Raw genomic sequence first — 18,093 nt, forward strand, 5'->3', positions numbered from 1 at the left:
TTGCCCAGGCTGGATTTGAGCTCCTGGGCTCAAGCGATCCTCCTGCCTCAGCCTCCTGAGCAGCTGGGGCTGCAAGTGCCTGGCCTCCATAATTCTCTTTTAGTCTCCTGTCTGCAGACTGAGCTTATCTGCATACCCAGAGTTCTGACTTCCACATGGTTTTGGCTTGCCATGTGCCACTTCAACACCTACACTCTATGGCCCTTTCCCTGGCTCCAGCTCCTTGGTTGCTTTCCTGTCTTTCAGTAACCCAATTCCTAATTCCCAGGAGGAACACTGCCGCCTGGCTTAGCTCTGGGGCAGTCTGATCTGGCTGAAGACAGGATGCAAGTCACTGGTTAAACTGAGCAGAGGTTTTCAGCACAGCAGGGGCCCCAAAGCTTGCCACTTGACCCTTCAGAGCTTCCCGCTGTCCTTTCCATGAGACAAAAAGGTTGCAGTGGGTCTCCTTGTATTCAGTACCTCTCTCGTGGTGTGTATTAACCTACCTGCTGCTGTTTGTCTTCCCTCCAGGAAGCAATGCCTGTGTGCCCAGGCCATGCAGCCTGCTGTGCCTGCCCAAGGCCAACAACAGTAGAAGCTGCAGGTGTCCAGAGGGCGTTTCCAGCAGTGTGCTCCCGTCAGGGGACCTGATATGTGACTGCCCTCAGGGCTATCAGCTCCAGAACAACACCTGTGTCAAAGAAGGTGGGTCCCTTTTTCTTGTCCGCCTGTCATCCTCCTTCCCTTGTTTCTTCCTCCCCGCCAGGGGAAGGAGGGCTAGCTCTTTGTTTCCTCATCTTTTTGGATTATTGGAAAAAGTCCAAGGCAAAACTCAAACCTACCAGATACTTACAAGAATACTGGTTTGGGTTCTAAGGCCTGGTAAGGTCAAAGAGGCCCTTCAGTCCTCATGCAGAACAGGCCTAAGCTGTACCTTTATAAGTAGTAGCTGTGCTTTTTGGCTTCATGTCAGATGGCACAGGTTTTCTTCAGGGTCTACCTCTTTATTCTTTTGCTTCTTCCTCTCCTCACACATCACTCACATCCAGGTGTCTTACCTTCTGCTGTTTTGCATAAGTTGGACTAACCTGACTTGCAAAAATAACCAGTGTTACTCCTTTGGTGTTGACTTACTGTCACCTAACGGTTGTTCATCCTCTACCGCAGCCTAGCCCAACACGTCCTGAACTTTCCGACCAATACTTGCAAAGGGTTTTGAGTCTAGACTTTCGTGCCATGATCAAGTGGCTGTAGCAGCCTTACACCTGCTCCCCCTCTGAATTTGAATATACAGATTGAAAATGTCTTTCCTCTGAAATTTAAACATTTTTCCTCCCTGTGTAATTTTTACCCTTACCACTTCCCCAGCCTCCAGCCTCATGTTTCTGTGAGTAAGGTGAACCCCTGGAAGAGTACCTTGCCATGAAGTGCATGGATTGATGGCCAGAATTTCTACTTTCCCTTAATCTGTGATTTCATTTGCCTTTTTTTTCTTTTTTTTAAGTTTTAAAGAGACAGGGTCTCACTCTATTGCCCAGACTGGCACATTCACGGCTCCCTGTAGCCTCAAACTCCTGGGCTCAAGGGATCCTCCTGTCTCAGCCTCCATGTACCTAGGACTACAGGCACAAGCCCGGCTAATTTCTTTTATAGAGATGAGGTCTCGCTTTGTTGCACAGTCCGATCTTGAATGTCTGGGATCAAGGGATCCTCCCTCCTCAGCCTCCCAAGGAACTGGGATTATAGGCATGAGCCACTGTGCCTACTGTATTTGCTTTGTAATCCTAACCCTGCTTCTCATAGCAGCCCGAGTCCAAGACAGTGAAATACACAATAGAAGCCTTTTAGTCAATCTTCCTTAAGAAATATAAACAGAAAAAAGATGAGCCTTTCTTTCTTAGAAACAAGAGACTTTCTTTCAGGCTGTGGATACAATCTTAAAACTGTTTGGAAAAAAATAGAATCAACACTAAATTCCAAGAGGAGGGGAAGAAAGCTACTCCATATTTCCCATTAGAATGCCTTTGATTATCCAAATAAGAGACCAATCATGTCCTTGATGCAGTTTGCCAAACAATACATTTTCTGTGAGGAATTTTAATTGCTTGCGTTAAAGTAGTCATGGGCAGAAAAAATTCTCAGAGTATTGAGAAAATTTTCGTAACTCATTTGCTTGATAGATTGAATATATATGGATATATATAACTATATATAAAAAAATACCTGTAGATATATTGAATCTGTATGTTTTAATATTGTGTAGACACAGTCCATTAAGGAGTTCTTTGTGTAATTAGTATTTTATAATGTTGATGTACTGTATTCACTACCCAATAGACTCAAATGTTGTCATTGTTATCTTTCTTTTTTTTTTTTTTTTGAGACGGAGTCTCATTCTATCACCACCAGGCTGGAGTGAATGGAGTGCAGTGGCACCATCTTGGCTCACTGCAACCTCCGCATCCTGGGTTCAAGTGATTCTTCTGCCTCAGCCTCCAAGTAGCTGGGATTACAGACATGCGCCACCACACCCAGCTAATTTTTGTATTTTTAGTAGAGATGGAATTTTACCACGTTGGCCAGGATGTTCTCAATCTCTTGACCTTGTGATCCGCCCACCTCAGTCTCCCAAAGTGCTGGGATTACAGGCGTGTGCCACCGCACCCGGCCAGTTATCCTTCTTGAGCATCGTATCCACTTCCAAATATTTCTTCCAGCCTGCCTCCTCTCCTTTGTTTTTAAGTAAAAGAGGAAAGCAAGAGGCTGGTATGGGACACTTCCTTCCCTGTATACATGTGTGCTTGGCATTCCTCCTCCGCCTTTACCATCATATTACTAGAGGAAGGGAAACTCAAAAGATAAAGTCCTGTGGCCCAGCAGTAAGAATAATGTTGGTTTCATTTCCTCCCCTGCCGAACTGTGATGGGTAGAGAACACCTGTCTCCGCAACCAGTATCGCTGCAGCAACGGGAACTGTATCAACAGCATTTGGTGGTGTGACTTTGACAACGACTGTGGAGACATGAGCGATGAGAGAAACTGCCGTGAGTCTTCTGGCTTGGACATTAAACATTTACCATTACTCAGAAGTCTGGTTGGCTTTTCCCAGGCAGAGGGGATAAGATATAGGATAAAGGCCACCCATGATTGGTGATGCCCATCTAAGTCGATGGGGCTTAGATGACAGAGAAAACGTATTTCCATATATAGGTAGATATTCAATATATAGGATTAATATTATATACGTAATTTTTTTTTAACTACCCCAGAAGTACCACTCATTACAAGAGATTTATAAGTAAACATCACATGGCTGAAACTGATTTGGCAATCTGGGCGCTAATCTTAGCTGTGGCTCTGTAATAAAGCTGGTGACTTGGGGCGAGTGAACAGGTGATGTTCTTTGTTTTGGATATTTAATATTCAGCCTTTTCAGGATGGGAAATGAGTATTTACTCCAGTGAGTTGATGTTGGCTACTTACCAGGCTCAAGAGAGATTGTATTGGTTAGTAATGCATAACTTGGCCTACAGTATGGGGCCATTGGTGTACCTGCCATGTAAATGTCATCTTTGAGCTGTATAATGTTTAAGGTCTGACTTCTAAAGTATAAGATGGTGGCTAGCAGAAGTTAAAGAAAACCAAACAACCACAAATAACAGATAGTTTATTAACCACACATTTTCACTATCTTTTCTTCACTTCATTTTTAACAGCTTTGACATTATCTTATAAGGAGATGATTTGCCCTTTTGTCAGTCATGCATTCACTCAACAAGCACTTGCCACACACCCCGTGTTCCGGGCTCTGTGCTGGGCCTGCATATATGTTGCCAATCAATGTGGAAACAGAGTTCACAGTCTGAAGTAGGAGTCAGAAAAATAGGCAGTTACAGTCGAGCAGTGGGCACTGCGATGGGGAAGTGTCATGTGCATGTAGGATGGGCACCCAAAGCAAACTTGGACGGGCCCTAGCAAAGAGCTCTGGCGAGTGTCTGGGGTGAACTCAGCAGACGTAGAGGGAATCAATTCACAGGCAAGGGAGCAGCGTGTGGGGAAGCTGGCATGGCCGGGAAACTGATCTGAGTTATTGAGAACAGGCATGGGCACGGGGGACAAGGTGAAGTTGCATGAGTGGGCGGGGCCCAGGGCACCAAGGGCTTTTCAGACTTTATTGGAGAAGCAGTTGGGAACCACTGATGTGATGTGATAAAATTTCACCTTTGGAAGGATAAGCCATGCGAAGAATGCATTAAATGGAGGGAGACCAGAAGCAGGGAAGCCAGGAACCAAGTCAGAGGCTTCTCTTTTAAATATTTTACCTTTGGCAACCCAGGGACTCATTTACCCATTTGTACTATAAGAACAGATTAATGGGCAGCTCTGGATACTCATTTAGCCAGTCATCCATGGGGCCTGTGCCAGGCTCCCCTGCCACTTCACCCAGAAAGCAACTTGAGAAATATTCAGTTCATTAAACACATCTGGGCCCTGCAATCCTTTAGACTGCCCTTTTTGGCTGATAGAGGGTTATTTACAAAGCCTTTCCTTAATTGTTTTCCCTTGGCTTCAGAGGATGCCTTTCACACTGAGGGAGAAGAGCTTATTTGCTGAATGGCAGGTCTGGGAAAGCACTAGCCTCTCTGTGTCTTTTCTGCAAAAAATAAAGCCTATAAAGCCTCCTCTGCCTACCAGAGTTGCAGGAAGGTGTGATATTTGTGGGGGTTTAACCAAAGCACTTTAAAAACATTAATGCTTATTAACAGCATTGAAGCAGATAATGGAAGGGAGTTTATTACATATCCGGGTGGGATAGAAGATGCTTCTTAGCATTAACAAGTTGCAAGGAAATTGCCCAGACATCATTAGGCACAGTGGAAGCAGTGAGATACAAATCAGATGACCTCATATCCAAGAGTGAGGGACACAGGCGGCACAGCGCTCCTCCCCGTGCCGTTGGGCCTGGTTTCTACTCAATGGACAAGCTGAATCTTGTATTGGCTCTGAGTTTTGAGAGAAATGAAGACCTCCATTTTTTGGAGGCACTTGCTGCCCCCAGTGCCTTCCTGCCACCCAGTCCCTGAGCTCTGTTGCAGATTGTACAGTTATTCATGAAGTATGGAGCTGGTCCTGTCCTCCTCCAAGCTTGGTGTGAATGTCAACTGGGATTCAATTTCCAGAGACCCCGAGAAGTGCTTTCTGCTCCGTTGTCTTCCTGTTTCACTTGGATCAGGTCCGCACATGGTCAGATGGGGTTGAGGCATAGAGAGGAGGAACCAGAAGGATTTAAAACTCAGAATCTGGGAACCAAGAGAGAGGGGCTTATCTGTGCCTGCACGTGTGTCTCCCTCATCAAGGAGGTTGCATGTGGAGGAAAGAGGTGCTCTGTTCCCAAGCAGGGCTGCAGGAGAGGGGCCGCTGTGACTGAGTACTGCCATGTGGGAAGTTAGTGAGGCACCCCGCCAGCTGCCAGGGAGCAGAGGAGGAGGGGGGACACAGGGATGCAGGAGGGATGTTAGTGGGTTTCCCTCTCTCTTACACAGACTCCTCCAGCTGGGTGGCTGTCAGGCACTCAGGGTTTTGACATGAATCCCCTGCAGTCTTGTCATTTTGCATTCATCCCCTGCCTCCCACCACGAACTCAATTACAGAGACGAAATGGAGCCTCAAATAAGAGCTGTTGGGATGTCTAACGGCTGCATTGCTGTTTGGCATTTCATGCACGCACCAACTCCCCCCATGCCAGGATTCTGTTCTGCCACGTTTTACCTCCTGGGTCATCCTTTCACGGCTTCCGAGAGCAGCCTGCCTTCCCCTCACCTTTCCTGGAGGGTCTTTCTCGGGGTGCCAGGGAATGTACTTAAGCACAGAAAATATCTATGTAAGAGAGGAAGAAAAATCTAATTCTATATCCATTTTAATGCCAGAAGGACATGAGGAATGATGAGGAAGAGAAGTAACATTTGTTTAGAGTCCATTATATTTACATCCTATTTTATAGGCTCTGGTTCAAAACTTGTTCCCTGATTTATCTTCATAATAATGCTACCAGGTAAAGGTATTATTTCTATTTTGTGGTAGAGAGAATGGAAGCACAGAATGGCTAGGTTAAGTAAGTTGTAGGTAGCAGACTTAATTCAAATCTAGTCTTTCTGTCCAGGCATGGTGGCTCATGCCTGTAATCCTAGCACTTTGGGAGGCCGAGGTGGGTGGATCACTTGAGGTCAGGAGTTTGAGACCAGCCTGGCCAACATGGTGAAACCCCATCTCTACTAAAAATACAAAAATTAACTGGGTTTGGTGGTGGGCGCCTGTAATCCCAGCTACTTGGGAGGCTGAGGCCAGAGAAATCGCTTGAACCCGAGATGCAGAGGTTGCAGTGAGCCGATACGGCGCCTGTACTCCAGCCTGAACAACTGAGCAAGACTCCATCTCAAAAAACAAAAAAAACAAATGTAGTCTTTCTGACTGTGATCTCAAGTACTGCATCCAAGTGCTTGAGATCACAGTCAAAATCTTACCCTCATTTTACTGTTGAGGAAGCTGAGCCAGAGAGAGTTTAAAATTAATTTCCCCAGGAGGAGGTAGAGCTAGGATTTGATGCCCAGTCTTGACCGACTGCAGACAGAGCCTATGTTCCTGCTATAGAATTCTACCTCCATGCTCCTTTACCATCTGTACAACGAAGAGCTAACTTCAAATGTGAAATTGAGCTTCTCTAATGGTGGTTTTTTAGATAAAGGTATTGCTGCCGCTTACTTAGGAAGACACTTTAGCATCTGAAGGGATCTTAGGAGGTAATCTAGCCTATCACTCTCTCTCCCAAAAAGATGACAGTTTCTCACTTTTCCCAGTCCTGTTCCAATCTGGAAGCTGTCCACAGAAAGATATGCCCTCATCTCCCTTGGTTGTAAATTTCAGGCTCTCATGCAATTTATTTCTTCTATAAGTCTAGGTTTAATTTCTGTTGCTACAGTTAATATCTGGTTTCTTCTATTTTTTAATTGATTTTCTAGTAGGATGTTTACATTTGTGGGAAATGAATTGTACCTAAGGAGTATATCATCTTTCTTTCCCATTTTAGCTACCACCATCTGTGACCTGGACACTCAGTTTCGTTGCCAGGAGTCTGGGACTTGTATCCCACTCTCCTATAAATGTGATCTTGAGGATGACTGTGGAGACAACAGTGATGAAAATCATTGTGGTAAGGGGACACCACATTCTGAATCCCTGCTCTGGAGAGGGGGGGTCACCGTGCTCCCTTACAGGGCTGTATTGGTGGACAGGGTGGTTTTCTGATAGCCATCTCAAGATTTATGATATTCTAGGTGAATGGCTTCTTCCATCCACATGGTGGGGTGGAGTCATTTCTCTGTTTCATTCTTAAAGAGGTTGTTTGCTGTTTTTCATGAGGATTCAGTTCTGCCGGAGGCACTTGATACACAGTGAATGGGTCCCATTAACTGTGTATCAAGTGCCTCCGGCAGAACTGAATCCTCATGATTCATGGTCAGAAAGGATGGAGCCTAGACTCAGCTCCTGTCACTTACTTACTCTTAGATTAGCCTTTGTCTTCTAATCTGAAAAATGGGGAAATGGACCCTGCTTTGCCTTAGAGAGACGCTATAAGGATGAAAAGTGATGATAAGGAAGTAAATTTCTGAATGAATTCAGGGGGTTATTAACAGCTCTCCAGGCTTGGCCCACATGCCTGAGTGGGTGTGAGATTAGCCCACTGAAGACACAAATCTACACCTCTGTGAACTGTTTTGTTTTTTTTTTTTAAACCAATTTACTTCATTCAACTCTGTTATTATTAGAAGTCAGCAGATGGTATAGGCATTGAGTGAGCATCTGTTTTCTGAATGGACATTTTTATATTTAGAAAAACAGTGGGTTACAATTCCAAGGAATGATAGAGATTCTCTGGTCCAATCCTTTTGATTTCTACTTTCTAAAGTGACAGATCTATAGAGGTCAGGGGGGCTTATTCAGGGCGACACAATTAGTTTGTGTCAGAATGGGGAACTGGAAATCATGTCTCCTGTTTTCTAATCCTCCACTGTTTCTGTTTCGCAGTGCCTGGCTGCCAGTTTCATGAGACCCGTCTTAGTTAACAGTCCCTGGTCCCAGACTCGTAGTTGCTGACCACCGAAGGAGACATTATGCAATAAGCATGGTGTGCCAGATTGGAGGCATGAGAGGGAAGTGAGAGTGGAGGCCAGACTCTGACCCAGACGTGGTGATGAGTTGGCTAAGCCCTACTGGGCCCTCTCTCCCTGTCCACAGGGGCAGGTCCAGCCACACTGTGCTTATGCACATGGACGCAGCCTGCTTGATAATGAGCAGGTGGTTTGACTCACAGAGGGGTGGAAATAAAGGGGGCAAGGGCAGCTTGTGAATCATCTCAACACAAGTTAACCAGCAGAGCAGAGCCTGGGCCACTTCCACACAGAAGATACCCCTAGCCTGGCTCTTGGAAGGTTTTTAAAAAATTCCATAGTTTTCCTTCTTCAAGTGCCTGAAAACACATCCTTGGAATGTGCAACTATTTTCCCTTCATCCTTGCCATTTCCTTCCCAGCACTCTTAGATGGTTGAAATGTGCAGCTAGGTTTGCCCTAGTAAGAAGGAAATTCCATGTGATTCCCTGCTTCTGGCGTTATTGAGCTCACACAATGGGCACATGTTTGACCATTAAACAGTTTCAGTCCCCCGGATCCTCTGTTCATGGCCCATTTTTACTAGTTTGAACTGAATTCATCCCAGGGTCCCAGTTAGCCCCTTCCTCTGATGCAGGTCCTCTTCATAAGTTTCCAAACTCTTCCTCATAAATATCTGATTTACCAGCTTTGCCATCAACAAGCCTCTTGGGAAGAATGACTGAGATGGCTGACTTGGGCCCCACTCTTGGCTGCTCCTGTTTTCTGAGGCTCTGTAAGCTCCATAGGAAAGTTCTGTGCCATAGTCTGTTCAGGCTAGGATAACAAAATGCTTAGTCTAGGTAATTTATAAACAACAGCATTTCATTTCTCACATTCTGGAGACTGGGAGGTCCAAGATCATGGTGCCAGCAGACTTACTGTCTAGTGAGGGCCTGTTCCTCATAGGTGATACCTTCACTGCATCCTTAGATGGCACCTCTGCTTCTGGAAAGAAAGCAGGGAAATGCTTCTCTCTGTACCCCAGCATGGCAGAAGGAGTGAACAGCTCCCTCCCACCTCTTTCATGAGGACACTAATCCCATTCATGAGGGCTCTGTCCCTATGACTTAATTACCTCACAGAGGCCCCATCTCTTAATACTATCACATTGGTGATTAAGTTTCAACATACGAATTTTAAGTTTCAACATGTGAAGTATAAATATTTGAATTTTCCTAGCCTGCAGAAGTGAGAGAAATAAGTTGCTGTTGTTTACAAGCTTGGTCTGCAGCATTCTGTCTTCGTGATCTCCCCGGAAGCTTTGAAGGCTGTTGCCAGGCCGTCTCCTTCCCCTTCTTGGTCAAGCTCTACTGGTTGACTTGTACCAGGCCCCCACCCTGCTAGAGACAGTGCATCCACCCATGTCCCTGGAGCTCTGCTCACAGAAAGTCCCAAGTCACGTTTCCTCCGTTTGGGAGCTCAGCACTGATTTTGCTATCCCTGAGCCGAGCATCTCACAGTGATCAGTGCATGCAGACCTCTCAGTGCTCCTTTTCTCCAACCACAGGCTGTGTCTGTAGGAGTCCTCTGTTTCTGGAAAGTTCTACTCCCTGGCCTCCTCTGTCACTGCTTCCTAACCTTCTTCCCATCATAGCAAGCATAGAAAATGTTAATATAGGTAGAGAGCCCTGGGATGAATGGACAAGGATGCTCTTGTCAAGAGGCAAGCAGCTCTAAGTCTGAGGTCTCCGTATTTCAGCATACCTGTAACCCATTTGCAGCATACTCACTGGAAGCTGCTAAATGACCTCATGTCCCTGGTAAAAGTCTCTTTGTTCATGGTCTCTATGGATAATTGGTGATCATGGGTCCATCTCCATCCTTTATGAGAGCTTTGACACCAGAAAGAAATTCTGAACAAGCTTTTGTCCTCACCTCTCTGTCTGTGGTCTCACCTGCAGAAATGCACCAGTGCCGGAGTGATGAGTACAACTGCAGTTCCGGCATGTGCATCCGCTCCTCCTGGGTGTGTGACGGGGACAACGACTGCAGAGACTGGTCTGACGAAGCCAACTGTACCGGTCAGTACTTCTTAGACTCAGTTGACAGCATGCATCCGTGCATGCACTGGTTAACATTATAGCTTTAAAGGATCGGAAAATCTAAGCTCTGAGAATTAGCTTGGACCTTAGAAATCAACAGGTTTCATGCTTTTCAAAGAGCTGGCCTATGATGAGATAAGGAGCCTGTGCCAGAATGTAAATCAACACCCAGCTTTCAACTGACTAAACAGTGTTCTGAGTGATATCATTGATTTATGTTCTGGCTCAAGCTTCTCATTTATTCAGGACCAGTGTTAAACAGTTTTTAGACCAGCCCCTCGGCTGGGGTCCATACTTTGACTAAGCACTGAACTAGCTTATGTTTTTTAAAATGGAGCATCAGGGGGTTCCCCAAACAATGAAAATACATACTGTGTTTGCACTCATTTTGGGTAAGATTATTAAAAGATGGAAACAACATGAATGCAAGGCAAGTGCTAGGTGCTATAAGGTAGGGGTCATATTCTAATTCTTTTGTTGGGCTCACTTACGTTCATAACATTATTTTTATGAATGAGTGAATGAATGGTGGCCACATACATTATGACGTGGCAGGGCAGGCTGGGGGCGGTGGGCAGTGGGTAGTGCAGAGTTGGAAAGCTTGTGGAGAAATGAAAACAAATTTCATTTTATAATCATCATTTTACCCCATCATAGTTTGTCAAAAAAAATTAAGGAATAAAAAACAGATTTTATTGTTCCTTGAGTAAACTTGCTCTACATCGTCCTTGAGAAGCTGTTATTCAGTTCTGTCTTGAACCCCTCTACTGATTTTGGACTAGGGAGATAAAGATGTTTCATTTAAACATTTTATGGTCAGCACAGATCTGTTTTTAAACTCGGATAATTCAGACTTCATTGTGCAATTCATTGTTGAGTCAACTTCTCAATTATCTGAAGCCAGTTATTAATCTTGAGAATTATTGGACTTTTAAATCTCATGTCTTAACCTCCTTTGCCCCCAGAGTATCCCAGCACTTCCTACACTGCCCGGCATCTGGCGGCTCAAAGCATGCCTACTAATTTGTAAAAGCAAATACAAAGAAGGTACATCTGTTGTGTCTCAAACCTAAGGATAAATAACTGTGCATTACGCTCTGGCTTAGACTTGCTTCCCCAAGGAGAGAGATGACCTCTTCTTTTATTTCTTTGTATTCTCTGCAGTGCCCAGCGCATAATAGAGTACATGCTCAGAGAACCTTTGTGGATTGAGTAATTTTACGCAACTGCTTCCCTCCATTCTTTTTAGTTGAGAGGTGACCTCATATGCCTTAAGGAAGTGAATGGATCTCTTCAAATGTCATATACATCACACAAGATATTCTGTGATGTTACCAAATCCTGTTCCCTTGTAAAGTCCATCCTTCCTGGTGCAGCCTCTTGTGTCTGCACCTCAGCTTCTGAAAAGACTGCAGGAACATTTGTCTCTCTGTACAGAAGCATGGTCTGTAGAAGGAGGAAGAACCGAGGCCCATAAAGGAGCTGCTGTTGGCACAGGAAATACATGAAAGCTGTTTGGAAGCTTTGGGTTTGGATGGATAATTAGTTAATAAATTAGAAGGGTGCACTTGGACATTGCAGTTTGTAAATTGCTATATGATTGAACATCTTGTTAACACAACTGCCTTAGTCAAATTTATGTGTCAGCAATGTGTGCCGGTCTTACAGAAGGAATTGATAACTTCATTTCTGTAGGCAAGCTTGCATAAAACTCCTGTTTTTTTCTCCGATTTTTTTCCGGTAAGGCAAACTGGAGAAAACTTAAGAGTCCTTGTTGCTCAACTGCAGCTTTGTTCCAAGGGCTGTTCTTCCAAACCTTTTAAGGATGATCCACCTTCTCTGTCATCTCAAAATAGTTGGAGGTCGGATGTGAGCTCATGGTGATGTGTGGCATGACACCTCATTTTCAGACCTACTAAATTAAGCTACGTACAGTGCCAAAAGAAATAGGTCAGGGTAGCTGACCTCCCGTTGGCATCAACTCAGATGCGCACTCTACTGTGCATCCATTTTGCTCTTCTTTTCCCCACTTTTACTTTCCACGGGGCTGTTTTCTTTATTTGCCTCAACCCACTGCTGTTGTTTTTAAACATATACATCTGAATTCTGTTTTTTTTTTTTTTTAGGACAATTACCTGTAGACATTTTATGTGTATTCTTAACATCTTTCCCCTCTCCTAGATATGTGAGGACTTTAGAATTTGATCCAAACCTCTGCCTACAGTTCCAGTACTAAAATACCTAGTATTTTAACCACTAAATATTTAATATTTTAGTTTTATTTTAAAAAATCCTCAACTTCATTGTTACTCTTTTTTATTTATTTATGTATTTATTTTTTGAGACAGAGTCTCACTCTGTCACCAGGCTGGAGTACAGTGGCACGATCTCAGCTCACTGCAACCTCTGCCTCGGGTTCAAGCGATTCTCCTGCCTCAGCCTCCTGAGTAGCTGGGACTACAGGCATGCCTCACCACACGCAGTTAATTTTTATATATTTTTTTAGTAGAGACGGGGTTTCATCTTAATGGTCAGGATGGTCTCGATCTCTTGACCTCGTGGTCTGCCCGCCTCGGCCTCCCGAAGTGCTGGGATTATAGGTGTGAGCCACTGCGCCCAGCCTGTTACTCTTTTTGGTAACTACACTTCTGCATAGGCACACAACTATTACCAGCTACTTTTGTGTCTTGTTGCTAATGCCTCCTGTCAATGTACACCCTTCAGTGTTTTTGCAGCAGGAGTCTATGAGTGGCAAACTCTTTAAGGTTTTGTTAGTATAGACGTATCTTTAATCCTCAAGATAGGTCTGGGTTTCTAGTTTTTGGTGATTTTCCATGAGTATTTTCATAGAATTCTTCCATTTCTTCCTGGCCTCTTTTGTGTTGATTTGAATTCTGCTCTTAGTCATCTGTTCAAATAACAACAGACATTCTTTTCTTTCTAGTTACCTTTAAGTTTTATTGCTCTTAGTTTCCCCTACCTAGTTGTGGAATTATTTTTATTTATCCTGCTGAGACTTTAAGATATGATAACTTTTCAAGACAACCCTAGGAAATTACAGTTACTAACTCAGCTACTTTCTCTGGTCTTGTCTTCAGCAGTTACTCTCACCCATTTGTTGGACTGCCTCATTCTGTTGTTCTCTTCCCTCCTGTTTTTATGTTTGCTGTCTCTTAATGACTGCTAGAATCTGAGCTGCTTCTCTAGATTTATCTTCCAGTTCAACAATTTTTTTTTCAGCTAAATTTAATCTGCTGTTTCACATATACATTGAGCTGTTTTTTTTATTTCCATGAGTATATGTTTTGTGTCTAGAATTTCTGTTTGGTTCTTTCTCAAATCTGCCTTTTATTTTTCAGTGTTCTTTCTTTATACTTTATGTTTTTTCTTCCATGTCATTAATCATTCAAATCATGACGATAGTCATTTTTTTCATCATTTGCTTTTTTTTTTTTTTTTGAGACAGGGTTTTGTTCTGTCTCCCAGGCTAGAGTGCAGCGGCATGATGACAGCTCACTGTAACCTTGACCTCCTGGGCTCAATCTATCTTTCTGCCTTAGCCTCTTGAGTAGCTGGGACTACAGGCATGTGCCATCATGCCTGGCTAATTTTTGTATGTTTTGTAGAGATGGGGTTTCGCCATATTGCCCAGGCTGGTCTCGAACTCCTGGGTGCAAGTGATCCTCTTACTTCATCCCATCAAAGTGCTGGGATTACAGGCATGAACACCTGGTCCCCTTCTCATACACTTTTTTTTTTCTTGAGACTGAGTCTCACTCTGTCTCCCAGGCTAGAGTTCAGTGGCACGATCTTGGCTCACTGCAATCCCTGTCCCCCAGGTTCAAGCAATTCTCTTCCCTGAGCCCCCCGCGTAGCGGAGACTACAGGCATGCACCACCAGTCCTGGCTAATTTTTGTATTTTTAGTAGAGATGGGTTTTCACCATGTTGGCCAAGCTGGCCTCGAACTCCTGACCTCAAAGTGATCCACCCGCCTTGGCCTCCCACAGGGCTGGGATTACAGGTGTGAGTCATTCTGCCTGACCCTCATGTACTTCTTAATGGTCTAGTGCTTTGTAAGTACTTCTTCTGTTTTACTACTTATTTCATCCATTCTACTCTGCTCATGTTTGGTTAATGCTTTTAATCAGGTGTTTTAGCAGATCTTAATGAATCAGGAAAGTTCTGAGTCAAAGATTAAATTGTAGGGTAATGACCTATATTAGAAACTGATATTAGGTTTCCATGATTGTTTACCACATGAACCTCACCATTCTTATAGTTACAATGAATCCTACCATGCAGAGGATTCTTCTTTTTCTTCCCTAAAGTCTTCAGTCTGGATTAAAGTCCATTTCTTCCATCCTTTAATTAAAAAAAAAATTATCTATTAGGCATGCAATATTTACTACCAGGCACTCAAAATCAGAGCTAGTAAGTTACTGGGAAGATAGAAAAATCTAGAAAAAGATAATGCGTTATGCATTCCAGTCATACCTGGCCACTTGAATGAAATTGTGCAAACTGATTACTCTTTATGAGCTCAGCTTCTGTGATAGAATCTGGAGATCTCAGCCATGACTCCTAGAATTGTCACTTAGAAACTTGACTAGCACTCTGAAATTGTTTTCAATTAAAAATGAAATGTACAGGCTGAATAACCACTAGATTAGTTTGGCAATCGGTTTAGGCAACTTTATATTTTATGAATGTGAGCAAGGTGTTGGTGAGGGATATTTTGAAAGGCTGTCAGGCTTGTGACACGAATAAATCAAAAGTATTCCAGGCGATGGCTGTTACTGGGGCAGAAACTCATGTAACATGCATGATACATTCATTCCTCTTATCAGAAATAAGCGTAGTTTTTAAAGATGTTTAATGGATTCTGAGTGCCAAAGGTGGTAAATATTGAAACTTCTTATAGTTATATGTACATCCTGCCAAATACAGCCTTGGTTTTTGGAGAGATGGGAAGACATAGGTAATGAGCCACTACTTGTTTTAAAGTGGTTTGAAAAATCAGGTCCTTTGGATTTCTGACCATTGCAAAAAATAGCCTCAAATGCAGTAGACGTTCCTGAGGACATCATAAGCCCATTTCCCCAGTGTTTGGGAAGCTTATTGCCAACTGTCTCAATTGAATAGAAAACTACAGTTTGCTCTCAACAACCCACTTTCTGTTGTGGAGTCATTTGTCCACACAGTTAAACTAACAGAGAGCCCATCTATCTAGGTTCTACTATTTTATGCTGGTTGTAAACAAGGCCAGTCCTGGCTTGCATTCAGCAATGAACAGACACAAACAGTTTTCTGTTTCAGAGGAGGAAGAGGAAATCAGATGGAGAGGACCATTAGGAGTGTTGGTTGGACTTGAGGCATATATTATGCATTTGAACTAGTGTTTGAGATTTTGAGATGTTTCTAAATGACTTCCAGGTGGCCTCAGCCCATGTGTGCAGAGGAGCCTATTCATTTTTAACAGTGACTCTCTGTTTCACTAGTTTCTTTTTGGCTTTTAGTGATTATAGTGGACACCACATATTATTGGCTAGTAGATGTTGCCTCAACTCTACAGAAAGACAATTTCAGGTTCTTGGGCCTGCTTTCTCTGTGATTTTGGATGGCTCTTTTATATTCTTTGGACCTGAGGTTTTTCACATTTGAAATTAAATTTTTTTTTTTTTTTTTTAAAGATTCGTAATATATGCCCTTGCAGAACTTAGCAGGGCCCTTAGGTATCACTGTAAGGATGTGAAGTTGAGGTCGCCACACAGTGGCTGCACCAGGTCCAGGACTCCGTCTCCTGAACACCGGCTGCTGCCCCTTATTTCTCAGCATCTGGCTGAGTAAGAGGATTTGGGTGAGAAGGTAAACTACCGGGGCATAGTAGAAGAAGTACAGGCCTTGGGCTGCCTTGGTGTTACTACTTAATGATCTTTAAGTTTCCTGTTCTCTCTGTGCCTGTTTCTCATTTGTGAAGGGGAATAATACTTACCTCATAGGTTGTTGTGAACAGCGAGTGATTTTTTTAATGTGTGCATCTGGGCCTGGGCAATGGCTTGTGTCATGTTTATAAATCCATAGGCTCAAGTCCATCAAGGGGGCTGCCCTCCACTGCAAGGTCAGTCCAAGTGCCCAGTTCCCAGCCGAGGAGAAACCTGGGTGCTTCACAGTTCAGACCTTATTCCTACCTAGTGCAAACCTCTTTTCAGCTCACCCACTTGCACAGTTGGTGGGGGATGGAGATGAGGGGTGTGTGACTTTGTCTCTTGCCTCTGTTACAGCCATCTATCACACCTGTGAGGCCTCCAACTTCCAGTGCCAAAATGGGCACTGCATCCCCCAGCGGTGGGCGTGTGATGGGGACACGGACTGCCAGGATGGTTCTGATGAGGATCCAGTCAACTGTGGTAAATGCAAATATTCCAGCTCCCTCCCTGAGCCTCCCCAGTGTCTGCTGTTCAGGAAGAGAGGCAACAGAGAGCCAGGGGATGAAATGCTGTTCTCCTGTGCCCATATTGCCACTCTGAAACGATATAAGCCCACCTGTTTTCTGTGTTACACTGCCATATGATATATCAGAGTGTATTATGTAGTCATAAGATTTGCAGGCAAGCAGTTTGCCCCCCGCCACAAACAAACTATATAAAATGCTGTCACACAAACAAAATATATAAAATGCTTTTTGAAACCAAATATTTTTACAGTTCTCTATTCTTTTGCCAAACATTCCAAATTTTCATGGCATGTTAGTTGTCTACATGTTGTTATACATTCTACTCCTTTTGTGTTACAATATTAAGTAAAGATGTTTACGCAACTCTGTATTTTTCTGTAGTAAGGATTTTCATGGAAGATGCGTATTCACTTTATATTACCATAGCCTAGTTTACATAGTTGCTTCTTGGTTGGGCATTTGAGGTTTTTAGTTTTATACTGTTATGCTAGTACCACTATTCATGTCTTTGGAAATGGAGGCTTGATTTCTTTTGAGATATTTCCTGAGAGGTGTTCTTCAGTATGGAGTTGCAAGGTGAAAGGTTCTGACCAGTTTTTGAGTCTCTCTGTTACCAGATTGGGTTTCCAAGGGATTATACTAAATATGACTCTACTAGTAATATGTTGCATGTTTCCCCAAGTCTCCGTTGATATTAAATTTATGTCTTTTTAGTTGCTTCCACTAATGAAATGTGTGTGTTTACCTCACGTAATTTTGATTTATACCTCTTTTAAAATACTTTTTCTACCTAGTGACAGTAACCATTTCTCCAAATAGTGGTACTTGTTTACCGTTTCTGTTTTGATATCCTTTGGCTAATTTCCCAGAAATGATTACATTTTACAGGATTAAAACACATTTTCGTGCTTATACCTAATCCTCAAAGAACTGTTCCACACACAGCTCGGTTTGCAAAGTCTCTATGACTGGCCCATTAGAAGTGATTTTCTTTCTTTTATTTTTGAGACAGGGTCTCTCTGTGTCACCCAGACTGGAGTGTAGCAGTGTGATTGTGGATCACTGCAGCTTCAACCTCTTGGGCTCAACTCATCTTCCCGCCTCAGCCTCCTGAATAACTGGGACTACAGGGGTGGGCCACCACATCCAGCTAAGTTTTGTAGTTTTTTTAGAGATGAAGTTTTCGCCATATGGCCCAGGTTGGTCTCAAACTTCTGAGTTCAAGTGATCCACCCACCTCAGCTTCCCAAAGTGCTGGGATTATAGGCGTGAGCCACTGTGCCTGGCCAGAACTGACTTTCAAGTCCAATGTCTGGCAATAACTTTTTGCTCAGGAGAAAGGATGACCTAGTACTAAAGATTCTGATCAGGATACCTTAGTTCTAGTTTAATTTGCCCTAGAACTGT

At 43.5% G+C, this 18,093-nt stretch overlaps 1 protein-coding gene across 1 annotated transcript in view; it reads left to right on the forward strand.

The window, feature by feature from the left end:
* SORL1 (sortilin related receptor 1) overlaps positions 1-18,093 on the forward strand; it is a 179,201-nt gene that overhangs the window by 109,581 nt on the left and 51,527 nt on the right. Inside the window, exons 22-26 of the mRNA XM_021671207.2 lie at positions 514-687; positions 2,913-3,026; positions 7,067-7,189; positions 10,090-10,209; positions 16,514-16,639. Coding sequence (XP_021526882.2) covers positions 514-687; positions 2,913-3,026; positions 7,067-7,189; positions 10,090-10,209; positions 16,514-16,639 — 657 coding nt within the window. The remainder of the gene's footprint in view (positions 1-513; positions 688-2,912; positions 3,027-7,066; positions 7,190-10,089; positions 10,210-16,513; positions 16,640-18,093) is intronic.

This window comes from Aotus nancymaae, unplaced genomic scaffold (assembly GCF_030222135.1).
Source record: "Aotus nancymaae isolate 86718 unplaced genomic scaffold, 86718_ANA_hifiasm-v0.15.2.pri h1tg000012l, whole genome shotgun sequence".
Classification (NCBI taxonomy): domain Eukaryota; kingdom Metazoa; phylum Chordata; class Mammalia; order Primates; family Aotidae; genus Aotus; species Aotus nancymaae.